The following is a 16609-nucleotide window of genomic DNA, read 5'->3' as shown; positions in this document are numbered from 1 at the left end:
TGCGTTGCAGGCCAGATTTTTTTTTTTTTTTTTTTTTACACGTTATGCACTTCAGCACTCGTTGATCCCATTCTGTGAGCTTGTGTGGCCTACCACTTTGGGGCTGAGCTGTTGTTGCTCCTAGACATTTCCACTTCACAATAACAGCACTTAGTTAACCGGGGCAGCTCTAGCAGGGCAGAAATTTGACTAACTGACTTGTTGGAAAGGTGGTAGCCTTTAACAGTGCCACGTTGAAAGTCACTGAGCTCTTCAGTAAGGCCATTCTACTGCCAATGTTTACCTATGTAGATTGCATGGCTGTGTGCTCGATTTTACACACCTGTCAGCAACGAGTGTGGCTGAAATAGTCAAATACACAAATTTGAAGGTGTCCAAACTTTTGTGTATATATAGTGTGTGGTTAGCTGATACGTAAAATACCTATCCAGGAGTTGTAAGATCTGGCATGCATCTGCAATGTAGTCAGGCAGGAACTCGACTATTTGTCATCCCACAAACCATGGTATTCTTTATACCACACTTTGTGAAAGCTCTTCCATTTTAGACTTCATGACAACTAAGCACATTCTATGCAATGTCAAACTACATTTGTTAGGCTGCTACATTAATGAACAAGTACAAAACCAATACTTGACACAAGAAATCAATATTTTATTTTGGTTGGTCGGCATCTTCCAAAACCAACAGGCATAAATGCAACAAATTATGGAAATAATGAAAAAGACCTACGTGAACATAATTTGTGAAAGGACGCAGAATTCCATTTCAAACATTCCAATCTTCAGACTTATGAATCGTATAAAACAAAAAGGAGACGTCATAAGAACCTTTCTTAAAAACTCATACAAAACAAGCCTTTTAAGTCACCTTTTGACATAAGAGCTGTTCTGATAGTGTCTACCCCATGCTTTGGCTTCTCTGAACAGGTCATCAATCCATTTTATGACAAGCAATCTTTGTGACGCGTCAATGATTGCTACGTTACGTAAAAGGCAATGGTGCATCTCTTTATCTGTGAAAAGAGGAACACAGCTCTGATCATTTGGAACACATGGCCAACTTTGTACTTTCCATTCAAATCAAGCTGTGATCTGCATCTCTCCTCTTAATAGGTAGCCTCCCAAAGGCTAACCTGAACCTCTTACTTAACACTGCAAAATATATTGCATTCCAACTTAATCATGGTCATCAAATCATTACTTTATGTCTTTAAGCAGAAAACTATATTTGCCAAAGTCATTGTCATTTGGGGCTATAAGATGGTCTTTTCTTGCTTTGGCCAGTTTCATCAAAAGGAACTCCCTGCGCTCCGTCCATTCCTTTAGTTCCTCGTTTCCATGAGCCAGCTTACACAACTCCTCCTCTGTGCAAGTGCCTTTAAGGTATCTGTGGAAATGGATGCAGTATCAGAAATGTCAGTCACCAATAACACCATTTCCAGTAACCAAATTAGGCACCAGTGACCTAAATAAACGTTGAATTAGCATAGAAACCTTACCTCTCGCAAACTCTGAAGGTGCCAGTGGGGAAGCGATACTGCCAGCAGTTCTGATCGTCTTCAGAGTTAAACACTTTCTCTCTGTGTTTTTCTGAGGTGATGTGCTGCTGCCACTGCCTGTCACTGTTGCAGTTCTTACCACAAAGCCAACAGTGGTTGCCAGCCTAGCATAACAGATAGCATCAAGATGATATTAGCATGTTGAAGGTTTGTGGTCACTTACAGCATGTTGACGGTTATATAACCATCTGGGCGTGGTTAAAACAAAGATTGCTTACCACCTCCTCAGCATAGTCTGTGGGCATGTGGATCTGCTTCCCGTTCTCCTTGATGGTGCTGTTGGAGGCCTCCTCACTCCAGCCAGGCTTCTGAGACTGCAGCCAGTGCTCATACAGCTGCTCCATGTCTGGAACTAAATGGACACACACAGTTTAGTATCTGATTAAGTTTGTATTACTCATCATAATACATTTATTGTACATCACACAGGCATGAACTGCTGTACAAATACTACAGTCCATCTGTAACATGAACTCACTGTTGTTCTCTTTCATGTATGTCCACAGGTCCCTTTCCTCTGTGCTGTGTGCAAATGTGCAGTTTCCGATGTACTGGCACTTTTTGCCAGTAGACACGTGCATACAAATCTGTAAGTAAAACACACACACACAAAACATAAGCACTTTACACGAGGACAAAACATGATGCTCTCTGGGGGATTTCCCCATACGAGTCAGCTGAGTATGTGGTCAGACCAGTTGCTCTGGGAGCATTTGCAGCCCTCCTAGGCCTACCTCAAACTGAGACGGGATGGGCTTCTTTGTTGGGAGAGGGCGGATCGTTGTCCACTTCTTGCGTTCGATGGAACTCACCAGCACCACTCGTTTGTCTTTTGACCACCTGCAACACAGGTCAGATGAAATTCACTATGCTGACCAGGCTCATTATTCAAATTGTCCTGAAATGGTTTCATGGGAGAGAACTACTCACGAATGCCTGGCTTTGGCAGTGCAGTACTTCTTGTTCTTGTCTGCCTCACTAACTTGGCCATTTCTCCAACACTGCCCACACACAAACTGCATCTTCAGATTTGGGGGTCCAAACCTCTTCAGTGGTGTGGTGAATTGCTGGAATGACACGAAATAAATGGTTTGTGTTAGGTCATGTGGAAAATCTGCAGTCAAATGAACATTAGAAATACATTTAGGAAATAAAGCATTTGCTGAATTTAGTGTTGTGTACAATGACTGTTTACCAGGGATCCTTGGGAGCCTGCCTCCATGTTCCAAAACCTATTGGCCTCAAGGACTATATTTTCAGGAGTGATGCCTATATGATCATAAACAGATTGCAAAGAGTTTTAAGAGGGATGTTCACTTAGAAAACCCACAAAAGTTACAAGAAGGTCCTTAAAAAAAAAAACTCTTTCCGTATGTAATAACACAAAAAAATGTTCTGGGCTAATAAGGTAAGAAATAACACACACAAAAACAAAATACTGAGAAGTTGCTTAGGAGCTAGAAGCAGAGCTGCCATGTCTGTGAGCTACGGCTGTGTGCTACGGCTGTGTGCTACGGCTGTGTGCTACGGCTGTGTGCTACGGCTGTGTGCTACGGCTGTGTGCTACGGCTGTGAGCTACGGCTGTGTGCTACGGCTGTGAGCTACGGCTGTGTGCTACGGCTGTGAGCTACGGCTGTGAGCTACGGCTGTGTGCTACGGCTGTGAGCTACGGCTGTGAGCTACGGCTGTGTGCTACGGCTGTGAGCTACGGCTGTGTGCTACGGCTGTGAGCTACGGCTGTGTGCTACGGCTGTGTGCTACGGCTGTGTGCTACGGCTGTGTGCTACGGCTGTGTGCTACGGCTGTGAGCTACGGCTGTGAGCTACGGCTGTGAGCTACGGCTGTGTGCTACGGCTGTGTGCTACGGCTGTGTGCTACGGCAACATCTTACTGGGAAAAGTAATCTTGATGAATTACCAATAACATTCTTTGATTAGATGCTATTTGAAGGCACCTTTAATAGGTGGTAAGAGCTTACCTAGCTGGTGCTGCATCATCCACACCTTCAGCTCGACCAGGCTGTGGGCATAGAAGCACTCGTCTTCCCGCACACAGCCATAGCGCACCTCATGCCGACAGATGTCCATCTGGTTCTGTGGACTGTACGGACGGATTTTGGAGTAGCGCACAGTGTTCTCCCTCAGAATGTGGACCAGGCACCTGAAAAGCACAATAACTCATATCAAGTTCACAACCCCACTGTGCAGGGCATAGAATCATGTTACAATATACACTAGTGGGCTTAACGCAACAAAAAACTATAGTTGCCAAAACTCAAAAACCCACCTACATTCTTCACAAAATTAAGATTAAGAGAAAAAGTCTGTTTGAATTCCCCTTGCAGTTATGCTACAAAACTATACACAATGTTTAGTCGAGTTTGTGTTTCCAAAATGAACATTCTTACAGTATAAGAAAGTTTTTAATTACCAGAGGAACCAGAGCGGTCAGCCACAAACCATCACTTACAAGGTAGACCGCTGCTTAATTCACTTAAAAACCTCTGCATCTCTCAGCATGTGTAAACAAGTGAAATGGCTTACTTCTGATCTTCAAAGGCATGTTTTGTCACGGGGTGAGAGCAAAGAGATGGGTTGTCCTTATTGGTTTTGCTGATTATTCTGGGTTTGTGATCAAAACACACCTGGAGATCAGACCAGATACATTAGAGGGATGAACAACTCTTACAGGACACTACACACAGTAGAGGTTTTAATAAAGGGCACAGCTCCCACTCATAAAACTGACGCTGAAGGTTATACCAGAGGCAGTAATATGACAGTCAACGTTAGTGTTGTATTAGGGTTATTCCACGGTAACAGAATGACGGCAAAAACAACTAACCGTAATTCTGTTACCAAACTTTGTATCTGCACTGCTCTTCAAGTAAATGTTTCATTCGATTTTTTATCCGTGGAAATTGTTTAAACTTGTTCTAGTGCATAGATTTGTATGGTTTAACTTGGCAATAATTGTTTTTTGTTTGGCATACTTTTAAAAACAGAAAGAAATCGTAGTCTCAGCATCATTGTTACCGTGGAATTCTATTGCTCGTGAGAAGAATGAGGATACAAGATGTGGTTAAAGTCAGGTTATATCAGCGGAACTTCAAGTCAAACTTTCTCTCTTTAACACAGTGGTGGCTCCACTCCAGTCAGATGTCCTCAGTCCTGCCGGTTTTCATTTCTCCCTGACACTTAATATAATGGATTGTCTAGAGTCCACACACTATTATTCTGGGCTGATTAAAAGGCAAAACCAAGCATCCACTGCAGCACACAAGAACCAGAGTTGTGCACCCTTGCTGCTCTAACACAACAATGGCAATGCAATAAGACAGACTCGGCAACTTATCAATGAAGACACCCCATTACAGGAGGAACACATCACACGTTTTTTTTTTTTTACATTAAAAAGCCCAACTTACCCCGCAGAGGAACATGAATATTCCGTGATGCTCCTGTAGGATCTTGGGGACAGTCAGATTGATCTTACTGGTGGGCCCAAATGGATCAAAGAGAAAGTCTCTGCAGATGAAGCCTTTGCGCTCCAGGGACCAAACATCAATCTCCTCTTGGCAATAGGCAAATGTGCAGTGACCAGGGTACCTGCACCCCTCTCCAATGGAGACATCTACAAGGTCATCGTTTTAGTTAATAATCTCCATAGGCAGCTGAACACTGGCACAGACGGACCATGAAGCACATTGGAGTAGTAGTAGTATTATTATAGTAGTAGTATTGGAGTAGCAGTAGTATTATTATAGTAATAGTATTTTCAAGGCTTACCTTTGCAGATGTAGTATGGTCCAACATACTGGGATTTTGTCGGTCTGGGTCTGATCAGCTTCCATGACTTGTCTGGTTGATTTTTTATCCTTCCAAGTAATATGTCCTTCTTGCATTTGTGCTCTTCGGTATAGAGTGTGAAATCCAACACTCCAAGCCCTAGTGATAGGATGTCAACATGAGCTTTCACATACAATAATTATCATGTCCCATACATCAACCCAGTTTCATGCTCTTAGATGTCACACAATAAGCAAAATAGATTTATTCATATACAGTGAACAAAAATATAAAACGCAACATGTAAAGTGTTGGTCCCATGTTTCATGAGCTGAAATTAACCCCTGCCCAGTCATGTGAAATCCATAGATTAGGGCCTAAATCATTTATTTCAATTGACTGATTTCCGTGAATGAACTGTAACTCAGTAAAATCTTTGAAATTGTTGCATGTTGCGTTTATATTACATAAAGCACGTTCTTACCAGTTTTGACATAGCAGTTTGAGCATGCCTGTTTGAATTCATGAGTATCAGCCAGGGGATTTTTGGACAGATCCACAATAGCAGGGAGGGGGGTTACATCTGGCATCCCCAGGGCCATTCCCATTGGCTTATCATGGTCAGTCAACTGGAGGGGAAACAAATATCATGATTTTTTTTTTTTTTTTTAAATAGACAAGAAAAACTAAACGACATATAACGCAAGGTACTGTTGTGAAAATATCAGTGGGACATGAAGACTAGACAAGCTAAACTCACCTGCATGAATGAATGCTGACTATATCCTAGATTTGGGGGGGGGGGGGGGGGGGGAGAAAAATACAATCAGAGACAACATTGACAAAAAGTTTATGAAAAGTAAATAACAAAATCAAATTTCAGTTGATTGGTTTGTCAAAATCCAAATTTGTTAGCCATTGAGATTCCACTATCCAATAAGAAGTTATTTACATTTGAGTCATTTAGCACACTCTTATCCAGAGCGACTTACAGGAGCAATTAAGGTTAAGTGCCTTGCTCAAGGGCGTATGGACAGATTTTTCACCTAGTCATCTCGGGAATTCGAACCAGCTTACTGCTTACTGGCTCTCAAGAGCTAGGCTACCTGCCGCCCCAAATATAAGATATAAGGATAGTAACAAATGTTCAATACATTCGAGAGTTATTACCGTTAAACTGGCTGTATGCAACTCCTTGCATACCTGTCTGAGGTTCTGACATGGAGAGACTATCCAGTGAATCCAATGGAGAGGAGACCCCGAAGGTGTCCAGACCTAAAGAGTACCCGCTGGCTTGTGGCTTGTGGTAGGGATGAGGCAGAGTCACTGTGCACTGTGATGCCACATGCATAAAGGGGTTCATGTGAGATGGCATAAGGAAAGGACTAGACATGGAATTTGAAGGGGCACTGGTTGGAAAAGGGATAGGGCCCTTCATGGTGGGAATGACCTAGAGAGAACAATACACTCTACATTAGATATTGTTTTAACATGATAGTGAAAAGGCCAAATTTAAAACAAAAACAGATAAATAACTATAATTGAATGTGCAAAAAAAGTACAAAAAAAAGCTTCTTACATTAGCAGCAATCTCCCATGAACCTACCATGGGAGATTCTGTGGGCCCGGGGCCAGCTTGGTCCAGCAGATCATCCAGGTCATCTCCAATAATTTCGGCATCGAAGTCCGGGCGAGACTTTTGCATTGGCATATGGTAAGACTGGGTAGGGCTGGCTCTGGCACCATTGACCAACGTAGGCATAGGCAGGGGCACAGGAACATGAATGGGCTCTGGGGTGTGAACCTCAACAGGCGAGACAGAAGGGATGATGCTGACAGGGGGGGATTCAGCTTCTATTCTCTCATTCCGAGGGAGGTGCACCTTCATGGCTGCCAATGGGTCTAGGCTTGGGGGGGCTGGGTCTGGACCATCAGTTTCCTGAGGGGGCTGATTCACTTCTACAACACAGATGGGAAATTGGAACATATTATTTTTTGTAACAAGACCGTCCCCCTTTAAAAGGTCCAATGCAGCCGTTTTTCTCTCAGCAAATCATTTCTGGGTAACAATTAAGTAACTTACTGTGTTTGTTTTCAATTAAAATTAGTTACACAATTTAAAAATAACTTCTTCACAAACAGCAATTTCTCAACTAAGAATTTTGCTAGGACTGTCTGCGAGTGGTCTAAGTGGGGAGTGGAAATGTGGGGAAAAAAGCTGTTATTGGCAGAGGTTTGGAAATCTCTCTTATGGATGGGTTGGTTGTTAATCAACAAAACGGATGCGTGTGCAACTATGGGGCAAAACAGACAGGGTTGCCTTATTTTGTCACAAAACGTTAATTGAAAAAAAAAACATTTGCACAAGGAGCAATTGTCTCAAATACAATGAACAAATATATAAAATGCAACATGTAAAGTGTTGGTCCCATGTTTCATGAGCTGAAATAAAAAAATCCCAGTAATGTTCCATATGCACAAAAAATGCATGTTAGTGAGCATTTCTTCTTTGCCAAGATAATCCATCCACCTGACAGTTGTGGCATATCAAGAAGCTGATTAAATAGCATGATCATTACACAGGTGCACCTTGTGCTGGGGACAATAAAAGGCCATGTTGTGTCTCAAGTTGAGAGGGAGTGTGCAATTGGCATGCTGACTGCATTAATGTCCACCGGGGTGGAGGGGGGGGGGGGGGGGGGGGGGGCTGAGGAGTATTTCTGTCTGTGATAAAGCCCTTTGTGGGTAAAAGATTCACTCATTGGCTAGGCCTGGCTCCCCAGTGGGTGGGCCTAGTGGGCCTACACCCTCCCAGACCCACCCATGGCTGCACCCCTGGCCAGTCATGTGAAATCCATAGATTAGGGCCCAATTTATTTATTTCAATTGACTGATTTGCTTTATATGTTACAGTTACAGTTGTTGGTTAGCTAGCTAGGAAATTTTTGCCATATCAGCATAGACATGACAGTCAAAACAAGACATGGTATCAATAACAAAATACAAAGAGTTGAAGCGAGCTTACTACAATTCCACACATGGCAGCTTCTTGTCACTGTTACTAGCCATCTGACCGTTCAGAATCATAACAACGCACCCCTTCCAGCCACGTCAATGCACGTGTATCATTTATGTGATGTCAGCCAACCCATCTATTGGTCTATTACCTAATTTAGCAAGGCAGGCCAAAATTCCATCCCACCAAAACAGCCTGAAATTTCAGGCGGCCTTTTCAAACAGCTCTTACACTAAAAGGGCATTACAATTTTCATAATAATTTTACAGTATTATTCCAACCTCATGGTAGAAACATACACTGAGTATTCCAAACATTAGGAAAACCTTCCTAATATGGAGTTGCGCACCTCCCGTTTTGTACTTAGAACAGCCTCAATTCGTCGGGGCATGGACTCTACAAGGTGTCGAAAGCGTTCCAGAGGGATGCTGGCCATTGTTGACTCCAAGGCTTCCCACAGTTGTGTCAAGTTGGCTGAATGTCCTTTGGGTGGTGGACCATTCTTGATACACAGGGGAAACACAGGGGAAACTATTGAGCGTGAAAGACCCAGCAGCATTGCAGTTCTTCACACAAACCGGTGAGCCTGGCACCTACTACCATACCCTGTTCAAAGGCACTTAAATATTTTGTCTTTTCCATTCATCCTCTGAATGGCACACATTCACAATCCATGTCTCAATCGTCTCAAGGCTTAAAAACAGTGCTGAGGGGAGGACGGCTCATAATAACGGCTGGAAAGGCGCTATTGGAATGGGATCAAACACATATCAAACATGGTTTCTACCATTCCACTCAGTGTATACAAAACACAGGAAAAACACATTTGACTGCACTGGGCCTTTAAGTATATTACTCAAACTAAAATCACAGAATGTCTTACCAATTTCTATATCTTCCACAGATGTAGATCCATGAGACTGAAACAAATAAAAAAGAATGCTCTTAAAATCTTTACTTGCTGGTACACCACGTTCACTTGGTGCAAGTAATCTGTATTGTGTGCGAATTCCCACAAAGAAATGGAATTCCCTTTACCTTGTCATTGGATGCACCTGAATAGCTTGATCCAGGCAAAACATTTAAGGCAGGCTGTTGAAAGAAATGTCTCAAGGTTAGATACTAAGCCACATACTGAAGTAGTCTATGTGCCATAATTCATACTCAACACAGTACACGCTCACCTTACTCCTGACATAGGCTTTACGGATTTTCAATCCCAACATTTTGGCCAGGTCCTGAGTCAATCGTATGACATTGGGATCCTGAAAAAATAATCACATATTGACAATAAAGATTATGAACTTAGGACAATAAAACAAACAATCTACAAAACCTTATCACATGGTATATTTTCTCTGCGGTCTCACCTGAGGCACTGCAAGGGAGCACTTCGCTACAGCCTCATAGGCCTCTTTATGCCTGCCCATCTCTTTCAAGGCTCTGGCTTTCCTATAAAGAGCTCTATGGTTTCCCTCATTCAATTGAAGAGCTTTCTCACAGTCTACTAGTGCTTCATCATGCAGACCCTGAAATAAAATTCCCAAATTATACCACTTTTTGAACAGAAAATAAATAATACTTCATTCAAAAATGTAAGACAAAACACACCACTTTCTTAAACCTGACTTACCGGTACTATGTTCAAGTAAGCAGCAGCTCGATTGGCATACAGCTTTTCCAACGTTCCAGTAGGTACACTGATGTCTTCCGAGTCTGCATATTCTGCTATGCTCAAGGCCTCAGTGTACATTTCTATAGATCGCATCCATTCCCCTTCATTGAACACGTCATTTCCTTCACCAAACAGATTCCTCACAAGGTCCTGAATGAACACCTGAAAAAACAAATTCAACTTCTAAATACCAAAATAAGAGGCGCATTCTGAGCTGCATATGTCATGAATGTAGGTGCTGCCATTTGGCTTGATTGCATAATCACCTCATAGCGTTCCTGAGTTCCAGGATAGGGCAGAGTTGACCTAGAAACAAACAAGTTCAAACTTAGATCTCCTTCCGTTGACACTGAAAACATGAGCATATTCAAGTGTTACACCATTCAAGGACATCGTAATCTTTTCCCAAATAATACAATTTCAATATTACTCACATTGAGGCACAAGATCCAGAAATTGCTCAACATCTGACTTGTTGTACAGTTCCAGGCAGTTACCACTATGCAAACACTTAGGCTGTCTCCTGCAAAAATTAATTGTAATTCTCTTCCCCCAAGACCAGCCCTTGGTGGCTGACAACAGCTCTGTAGCCTGATTTCCCTATGCGCTCAACCAATCTGCATTCCCTAGGTACACTGACTTGGACTGGGGAGTCCTGATCATACTCACTGGATGAACTGCAGCCCATTCTGAATATCCTGCCAGCGACCGCTTCGGTCCTGACACAGGATTGACATGTTCACCTGTTTCTTTAGGTCCTGGTCTCTGTCAACACAATATGTCATTTTAAAAGTTAGTTAGCTTGCTACTTAACATGTTTCGGCCTACTCGGAGTATAATTGTATCACTGTCAACACCGTTTTGTCATAAGCCTAGCATACAGTAAGAATACGTCCAAATGTTCATTAAGTTACTCACTCATTAACTACTCATATAAAGATGAGACAATTCCCATCCTGAATTTGTATAACGTTAAACAGGTGAAAATGACTTTTCAGGCTTCACGTGTTACTAATTCAACAAAGCATACGACAGCCTAGAAAACCCATGGCTTTAAATTCGTCATGCCTTGAACTTCCTGTATGTCGTCTTCACAAGCTAGTTAGTTAAAAGTAATCGGTCAATATTTCGAGAAGATGAAAATATAACTAGCTAAAGTGAGTCTGCTTACGACTGACAACGAGTCTGGCTATACAAATCTACAGTACAGTAGTTGGAAGAATTGATCCTGGACGAACGTTATAAAGTGTACACTATCACAAGTTAGCCCCATAACGTCAGAGGAAATGCTCGATACCCACTGAGTTGTAGCTAGCTAGTGTCTAGGTCGAACAAATACCTCAACGTAGGTAGGCTAGCTTAACTAAATTAGACTACCCGATCTGGCACGAGAAAGATGTTGATATTCTAAACACAAACAGTATGCAATGTGATTGCTAGATAGCCATGGCTATAGCGTTTACAGTTACATGCTTGTCAAAGATAACGTTCACTAGTAGAGTACCTGTACATTATTCTACAGTAACGTTAGCTAGCTTTCTAGCAAGCTAGTTATCAATATGTCAGGCGGGAGATGCAAGTGAGCTAGCTACAGTACATGGCTGTTAGCAATGTAGCTAACAGCTAGATAGCGAACTAGCTAGTTAGGTATCTTACAAATAATGACATTTAAAACATGCTCACCCTTAAGAAATATTTAGATGTAAAAAAAAAAGTCCACACCTAAATGAGTACAGCTTAAGATGTATGATTTGTTCCCTGGCCAGCATCAGTAATTTCTTGAGTGTTGGGGACACGAATCATGATGTGGCCTGATCTCTGGCCTGACGTTTTTCATGTTTGCTTAGATTCCATACTTATTCGAGGAAACAGGGCCCCCTGTTGACCACAAGCTGTGTTCTGATTTTTTACTTTAGTAAACTATGAAATTACAGTGCTATCTATGTACATGATGAGATCTTGAAATGTCAACAAATAAATATAATTCATATGAATTATTAACGGAAATATAGCATTATATACAACCCTTTGACACAGTTGACTTGCTGGGCCTTTATGAACATGTTTTCTGTGAGGAATTGCATGCAATAAGGCTGTTGACATGATAAAACAAGGACCGCAGCCATTCATCTATTGATCAATTAGACCTACTTCTAGTATTTCTACGTGGCATTAGTCCTGAACTGAAGTCCATGGTCTTTCGGAATCTGAACAAAAGTCATTTAGCAATTGGCTTTAAGTAATACTAAATGATGGACTCTGGGGTGATTCTAACAGAGAGGGAACTCAAACCAAGTTCAGATAAGTGTTCAAGGATTAGTTTACAGCAGATTATTCTGAGAGGAGGAGGGAATGATGCTCAGGAGATTATTCAAACCAGACTCTAAAAAAAACTCTCCACTGAACTGAATGCCTATGTCCACCAGAGTGGAAATAAGCAGCAGGGCATGCACATTCCCTCTTGCACACCATGCCTGCACTTTATCGGATACTTCTACTGTTCTCTGGTAAATTGCAGCTTGAATTTCTTTACCTTTTTAACACATTTTGCAGGGAATGATTAAGAGGGATTGAGAGGGAGTGAAGTAATGTTAAAGGACAATGTTATGAGTGCCTTCAGAGATCTAACATGAAAGGAACTTAGATCTGTTATAGTCTGATGATTCAACTCCTTCATTTCACAAAACAATGCAACTGTATCATCTTGAAATGTTTGAATCTTTTATTTCAATAATCTTGTGATCTTTATATAGAGCTCCTTTTATGGTTGAATTCTTACTACAATACATGTTTAATGATTTAACAAATCACTACCAATGTCAATTGCCATGTCTTGTATGTTGACAACTAATATGCACATTACAAATTCATGTTAATTTGATCTGGGAAAAGAGGTTATAGAACTAGACCAGAGTATAAGAGTGTAAAGGGAATTTCCAGCTGAACAAAAAGGAGAGCAGTGCCATAAAACGTGTGATGTTGTTTTGTATTGTATTAATTTCATAAGCTATGGTTGTCTAAAAATATCAGTGTCAGAGAAATTATAGTCAATCATAAACATATTTGGTTTAATACATGTTGCAAAAAGGAGACACCCCAGCATAGAAGCATAGAAAACTTTGAACAGGCCTTCTCTGCGAAGATACTTATATATTAATCAGACAGCATCAAATGTTCTCTAAACATCAGCCTGAGAGGCTTGTACGAAGTCAAACAAAAGACAGTGACTTTGCCAGCTGCTACAGAATCACGGTGCTCCTAATGTCATTGTGACCTCAGTCCTTGTACCTTCAGTAGCTCTGGCGTCAATCACTATCAAACGATATGAGAACAATCCACAACATTCAGTGACAGGTCTAGTGACCATCAACCTGTACACAAATGAGTGTCACAAATAGAACACTGGAAATCATGTGTCTGACAGAAAGGGAAAACATAAACATTTGCAAAGCATTGTGTTTATTACTCTTAACTGAATATGAACTTAATTCGTCTTAAATATTCCCCATTACAAAGAGCATCTTTCTTGGAAAATGTGAGGGACTTCTCCAGGCTTGCAATTGCAATATTAGGTTGTCACTTCATAAATAGACTTGTCATAATACAGCATGTCCATCCATACACTTTGAACACTTAGACATTCAGGATCATTTTCATATGAGAGACTAATCACAGAGCTACACTTCTCAATATTCACTTGATGACATATGACTAAAGAGATAGTATGAAGCAAATGGCACATACTAAGCAAGGCTGCTACATACAGACAAGTATAAGCAAGTGCACATTTTGAACAAGATGTGTGCACACGTGATTGGTGTACATGTGATGCGCTGAGTTTCATGTTCTTCTTCTGTTGTTGTTGTTGTTGTTGCAGTGGTAATAGCCTCTATGGCACTGCAGAGGCCCCCACGAACTAAGAGAGGGCTACTGGAGCTGGCAGGAGTCATCAAGTGCAGCACAGGCAGATCAGCCCTGGCTTATATGATGTATGGCTGCTACTGTGGACTGGGGGGTCAGGGCTGGCCCAGGGATAAAGCAGACTGGTGAGGCAGTGGGACAGAGGCGCGATAAGATGTTCTAGCATGTAAAAGTCTGGCATGTTCTGTGAAGCTGATGATGTATGACTGAGCTATATAGTTGTAGTGATGTGTTATAAACATGTTATAAACATATATATATATTTTGGGGGAGTGCCATTTCATAACAAACTCAGATCATTTAGAGTGCCACTGAATGAAAAACCCCTCAATCAACTGTTCAGTCTGGTAGGCCACAATAACAACCTGCATTATGCGATGCAGTTCAAACTGCAAAGTGTATAATTTGGGGTTTTCTTTTGAGGTTTTGCCCTCCTGTCAATTGGATATTTGGAAATAGACATGCACAACCAGCGCTCCCACACCCAAAATCTTAACCATAACTTCCTTCTGTCCGCTAATCACAGACATGAACGCCCACAACACCATTAAACTACAGAACCTCCAGCCTCCAGATCTCTCACAGGCCTGCCTAATAACAATAGTTGAGCCCATCCTCTTTCACTTCCTTTTGTTTTAAATAGAGCTGCTGTTGGTCCAAGCTACAATCATATGGAAAAACGCCCAGTCTCTGCCTTTTCAGTTAGTAGTTTCTCAAACATTATTTATACAATTATAGTTTTAATTGGGTATTTTTTCAACTAGAAAAAGGGACTGTATTACTTATGAAGTGCATCACTGAGACAGCAAATTGTTCTTATAATGCTCTGTTTTAAGTGTTACGGTAGTGTATTTTTTCCTTCATTAAGGTGCTGTCACAAACATGACTGCTGCTACGGAGATGCAGAAATTGCTGGTTGCCGAACCAAGACAAGAAAGTATCAATGGACATGTGAAGACAGGACTGCAGAATGTGGTATGCTATCTCGGTTTTATGCACATGAATGAGACATAATGATTAAATCAAGCTGAGTAAGCCTATCCCTCCCCTTACAGAGGTGTGGTCATTTAGAGAAAGAAAATACTGCATGCTATGACTTTGTCATTTTGGTTTAGTTTTGCTGTTGAAAATGAATGCGTCTTTTCAGTGCATGGAAAATAACAGATGTGTCATCAACAAACATCTGAGTAGTTTACAAACACTGCAGACATTATAGGGGACGGGAGTGCTAGGAGGGAGTTGGCACGAAAGGAATAATTTCTCACCCACATTTTCAGGTATTTTAAGCTCTCACCATAATTGCTAATCGCAAAAGCACATAGGACAAGCAACACAGTTCAGGATGTTTACGGTGTTTATTTGAGCATCAGACATTTTCGAGCATTCTAAACCTCAGAGTGTTTCCTTCATATCCTCCACAGATCACTCCTTTCACATCAGCTGTCATTTAAGGAAACTACTCACCCACTTAACCCTCTTTTCATTCCAGATGATCTCAAGGACAAATGTGAGAAGATTCTCTGCAAATGCGACAGGGAGGCAGCCAAATGCTTGAGAAAGGCACCTTTCATACGGAAATATGCTATGTGGCCAGACTTTCTCTGTGGGTGTACACTGCCAACATGTAATATCTACTGATTCAATAAATGTACACTTGTTGATTTTTACATTTTCTGTGTGTCTATTTATGTTAATAGAATATCATATGTATCTCCTTCACAACATTATAATGACATGTAACAGCAGTAATACTTCAGGGCATTTTGTATTGGTATCTCCATTTATATGAAAAGGAAAAATATGCTTAAACCACTATAACAGTGTGACTTTGACATTAGATAAACAAACTGTGCGTTGAGGCTCTCCAAATTGAGTATAATGACCAGAAATTACAAGCACAGGTAACAAACTAGTGGACAGAACAGAGAGAGCTCAGTAGTGGTTACATAACATCCCAGGGTTTATTCTTAGGGGGTGAAATGTTGCAGCCAAGGTGAGATCAGGTAGCCTAAGTCCTTACAATAGGCTACTGATACCCGGGTGTGTTGTGCCTTACCTTATACTCCTTGAGGCTCTGCCGAGGTCTCTTTTCCACTGCTCTAATCCTCTCTAACTAACCCAGCATGATATTTCACCTCTTAAAAGGATTCTAAAAGCATCCTGAGGTTTTCACCTGATTTACGTTTTCAACTTAATGTTTACATTGCTGGAGCTCAGTAGCCGTAAAGTATAATGTACAGCACGTGACCAACAGATGGCACTGTTGAATGTTTACAGCAAAGATAAGATGCATGTTCATGTTACAGTTTACAGCAAAGATGCAAACACGTTCATACACTATTAGTAGCATACTGTATACTTACATCTAGCCTAATGAATTTCTATCTAAGGCAGACCTGGGTGCAAATACTATTTAGGGTATTTCAAGTACTTACAAAAACACTTGAAGTCAGTATTTTGATTTTTTTTGTTGAAAATACAAGTAGTTGAATTTCAACTTGGAAATACACTTTAAAAGTATTGGCATGTATTTGAAAATGCTTAAATACACAAACAAGTATATTTTCGAATACAAATATTAAAATACTCTTTGCATTTGTCCTCGGGTCCATTTGGTCCTAGGGGTATTTGAAGTAACTGAGGATGG

General features: G+C 41.1%; 2 protein-coding genes across 7 annotated transcripts; one reads left to right on the top strand and one right to left on the bottom strand.

Moving 5' to 3' along the window:
- Positions 1-630: 630 nt before the first annotated feature.
- On the bottom strand, positions 631-11870 carry LOC120034240 (zinc finger CCCH domain-containing protein 7A-like). Of its 6 annotated transcripts, none has more exons than XM_038980724.1 (23): positions 11764-11870; positions 10711-10806; positions 10308-10347; positions 10000-10203; positions 9737-9895; positions 9551-9631; positions 9405-9458; positions 9250-9286; positions 6930-7309; positions 6521-6800; positions 6111-6136; positions 5835-5979; positions 5351-5509; positions 4990-5195; positions 4106-4206; positions 3541-3722; positions 2757-2830; positions 2492-2628; positions 2296-2401; positions 2040-2148; positions 1780-1913; positions 1502-1665; positions 631-1389 (listed from the first exon to the last, which is right to left on the bottom strand). In XM_038980724.1, the coding sequence occupies exons 1-23, from the start codon at positions 11808-11810 to the stop codon at positions 1200-1202; spliced, it is 3111 nt and encodes a 1036-aa protein (XP_038836652.1). In that variant the 5' UTR covers positions 11811-11870; the 3' UTR covers positions 631-1199. The 6 variants fall into 6 exon arrangements, with proteins under 6 accessions (XP_038836652.1, XP_038836653.1, XP_038836654.1 ...); XM_038980725.1 differs by having other exon boundaries at positions 5835-5961; XM_038980726.1 differs by having other exon boundaries at positions 6554-6800.
- A 440-nt stretch (positions 11871-12310) lies between these two features.
- On the top strand, positions 12311-15629 carry zgc:92162 (group 10 secretory phospholipase A2). Its single transcript, XM_038980240.1, has 4 exons — positions 12311-12548; positions 13919-14087; positions 14831-14937; positions 15452-15629. Exons 1-4 carry the CDS (start codon positions 12512-12514, stop codon positions 15598-15600), a joined length of 462 nt encoding a protein of 153 aa, XP_038836168.1. The 5' UTR covers positions 12311-12511; the 3' UTR covers positions 15601-15629.
- Positions 15630-16609: the final 980 nt, after the last annotated feature.

The sequence above is a fragment of the Salvelinus namaycush genome, chromosome 41 (assembly GCF_016432855.1).
Source record: "Salvelinus namaycush isolate Seneca chromosome 41, SaNama_1.0, whole genome shotgun sequence".
NCBI classification, from domain to species: Eukaryota; Metazoa; Chordata; class Actinopteri; order Salmoniformes; family Salmonidae; genus Salvelinus; species Salvelinus namaycush.
This window is presented reverse-complemented; position numbering and strand designations above follow the sequence as displayed.

Coding starts and splice junctions, on each gene's coding strand:
- LOC120034240 (XM_038980724.1), bottom strand. CDS start 11,810: ATGCTGGCCAGGGAACAAATCATACATCTTAAGCTGTACTCATTTAG. Junction 7,310..9,249: donor TGTGGAAGATATAGAAATTG/GTAAGACATTCT, acceptor TCTGTGTTGTAG/AAGTGAATCAGCCCCCTCAG. Junction 2,402..2,491: donor ACTGCCAAAGCCAGGCATTC/GTGAGTAGTTCT, acceptor CCTGTGTTGCAG/GTGGTCAAAAGACAAACGAG.
- zgc:92162 (XM_038980240.1), top strand. CDS start 12,512: ATGCCTGCACTTTATCGGATACTTCTACTGTTCTCTG. Junction 12,549..13,918: donor GATACTTCTACTGTTCTCTG/GTAAATTGCAGC, acceptor TTGTTGTTGCAG/TGGTAATAGCCTCTATGGCA. Junction 14,938..15,451: donor AGACAGGACTGCAGAATGTG/GTATGCTATCTC, acceptor TTTTCATTCCAG/ATGATCTCAAGGACAAATGT.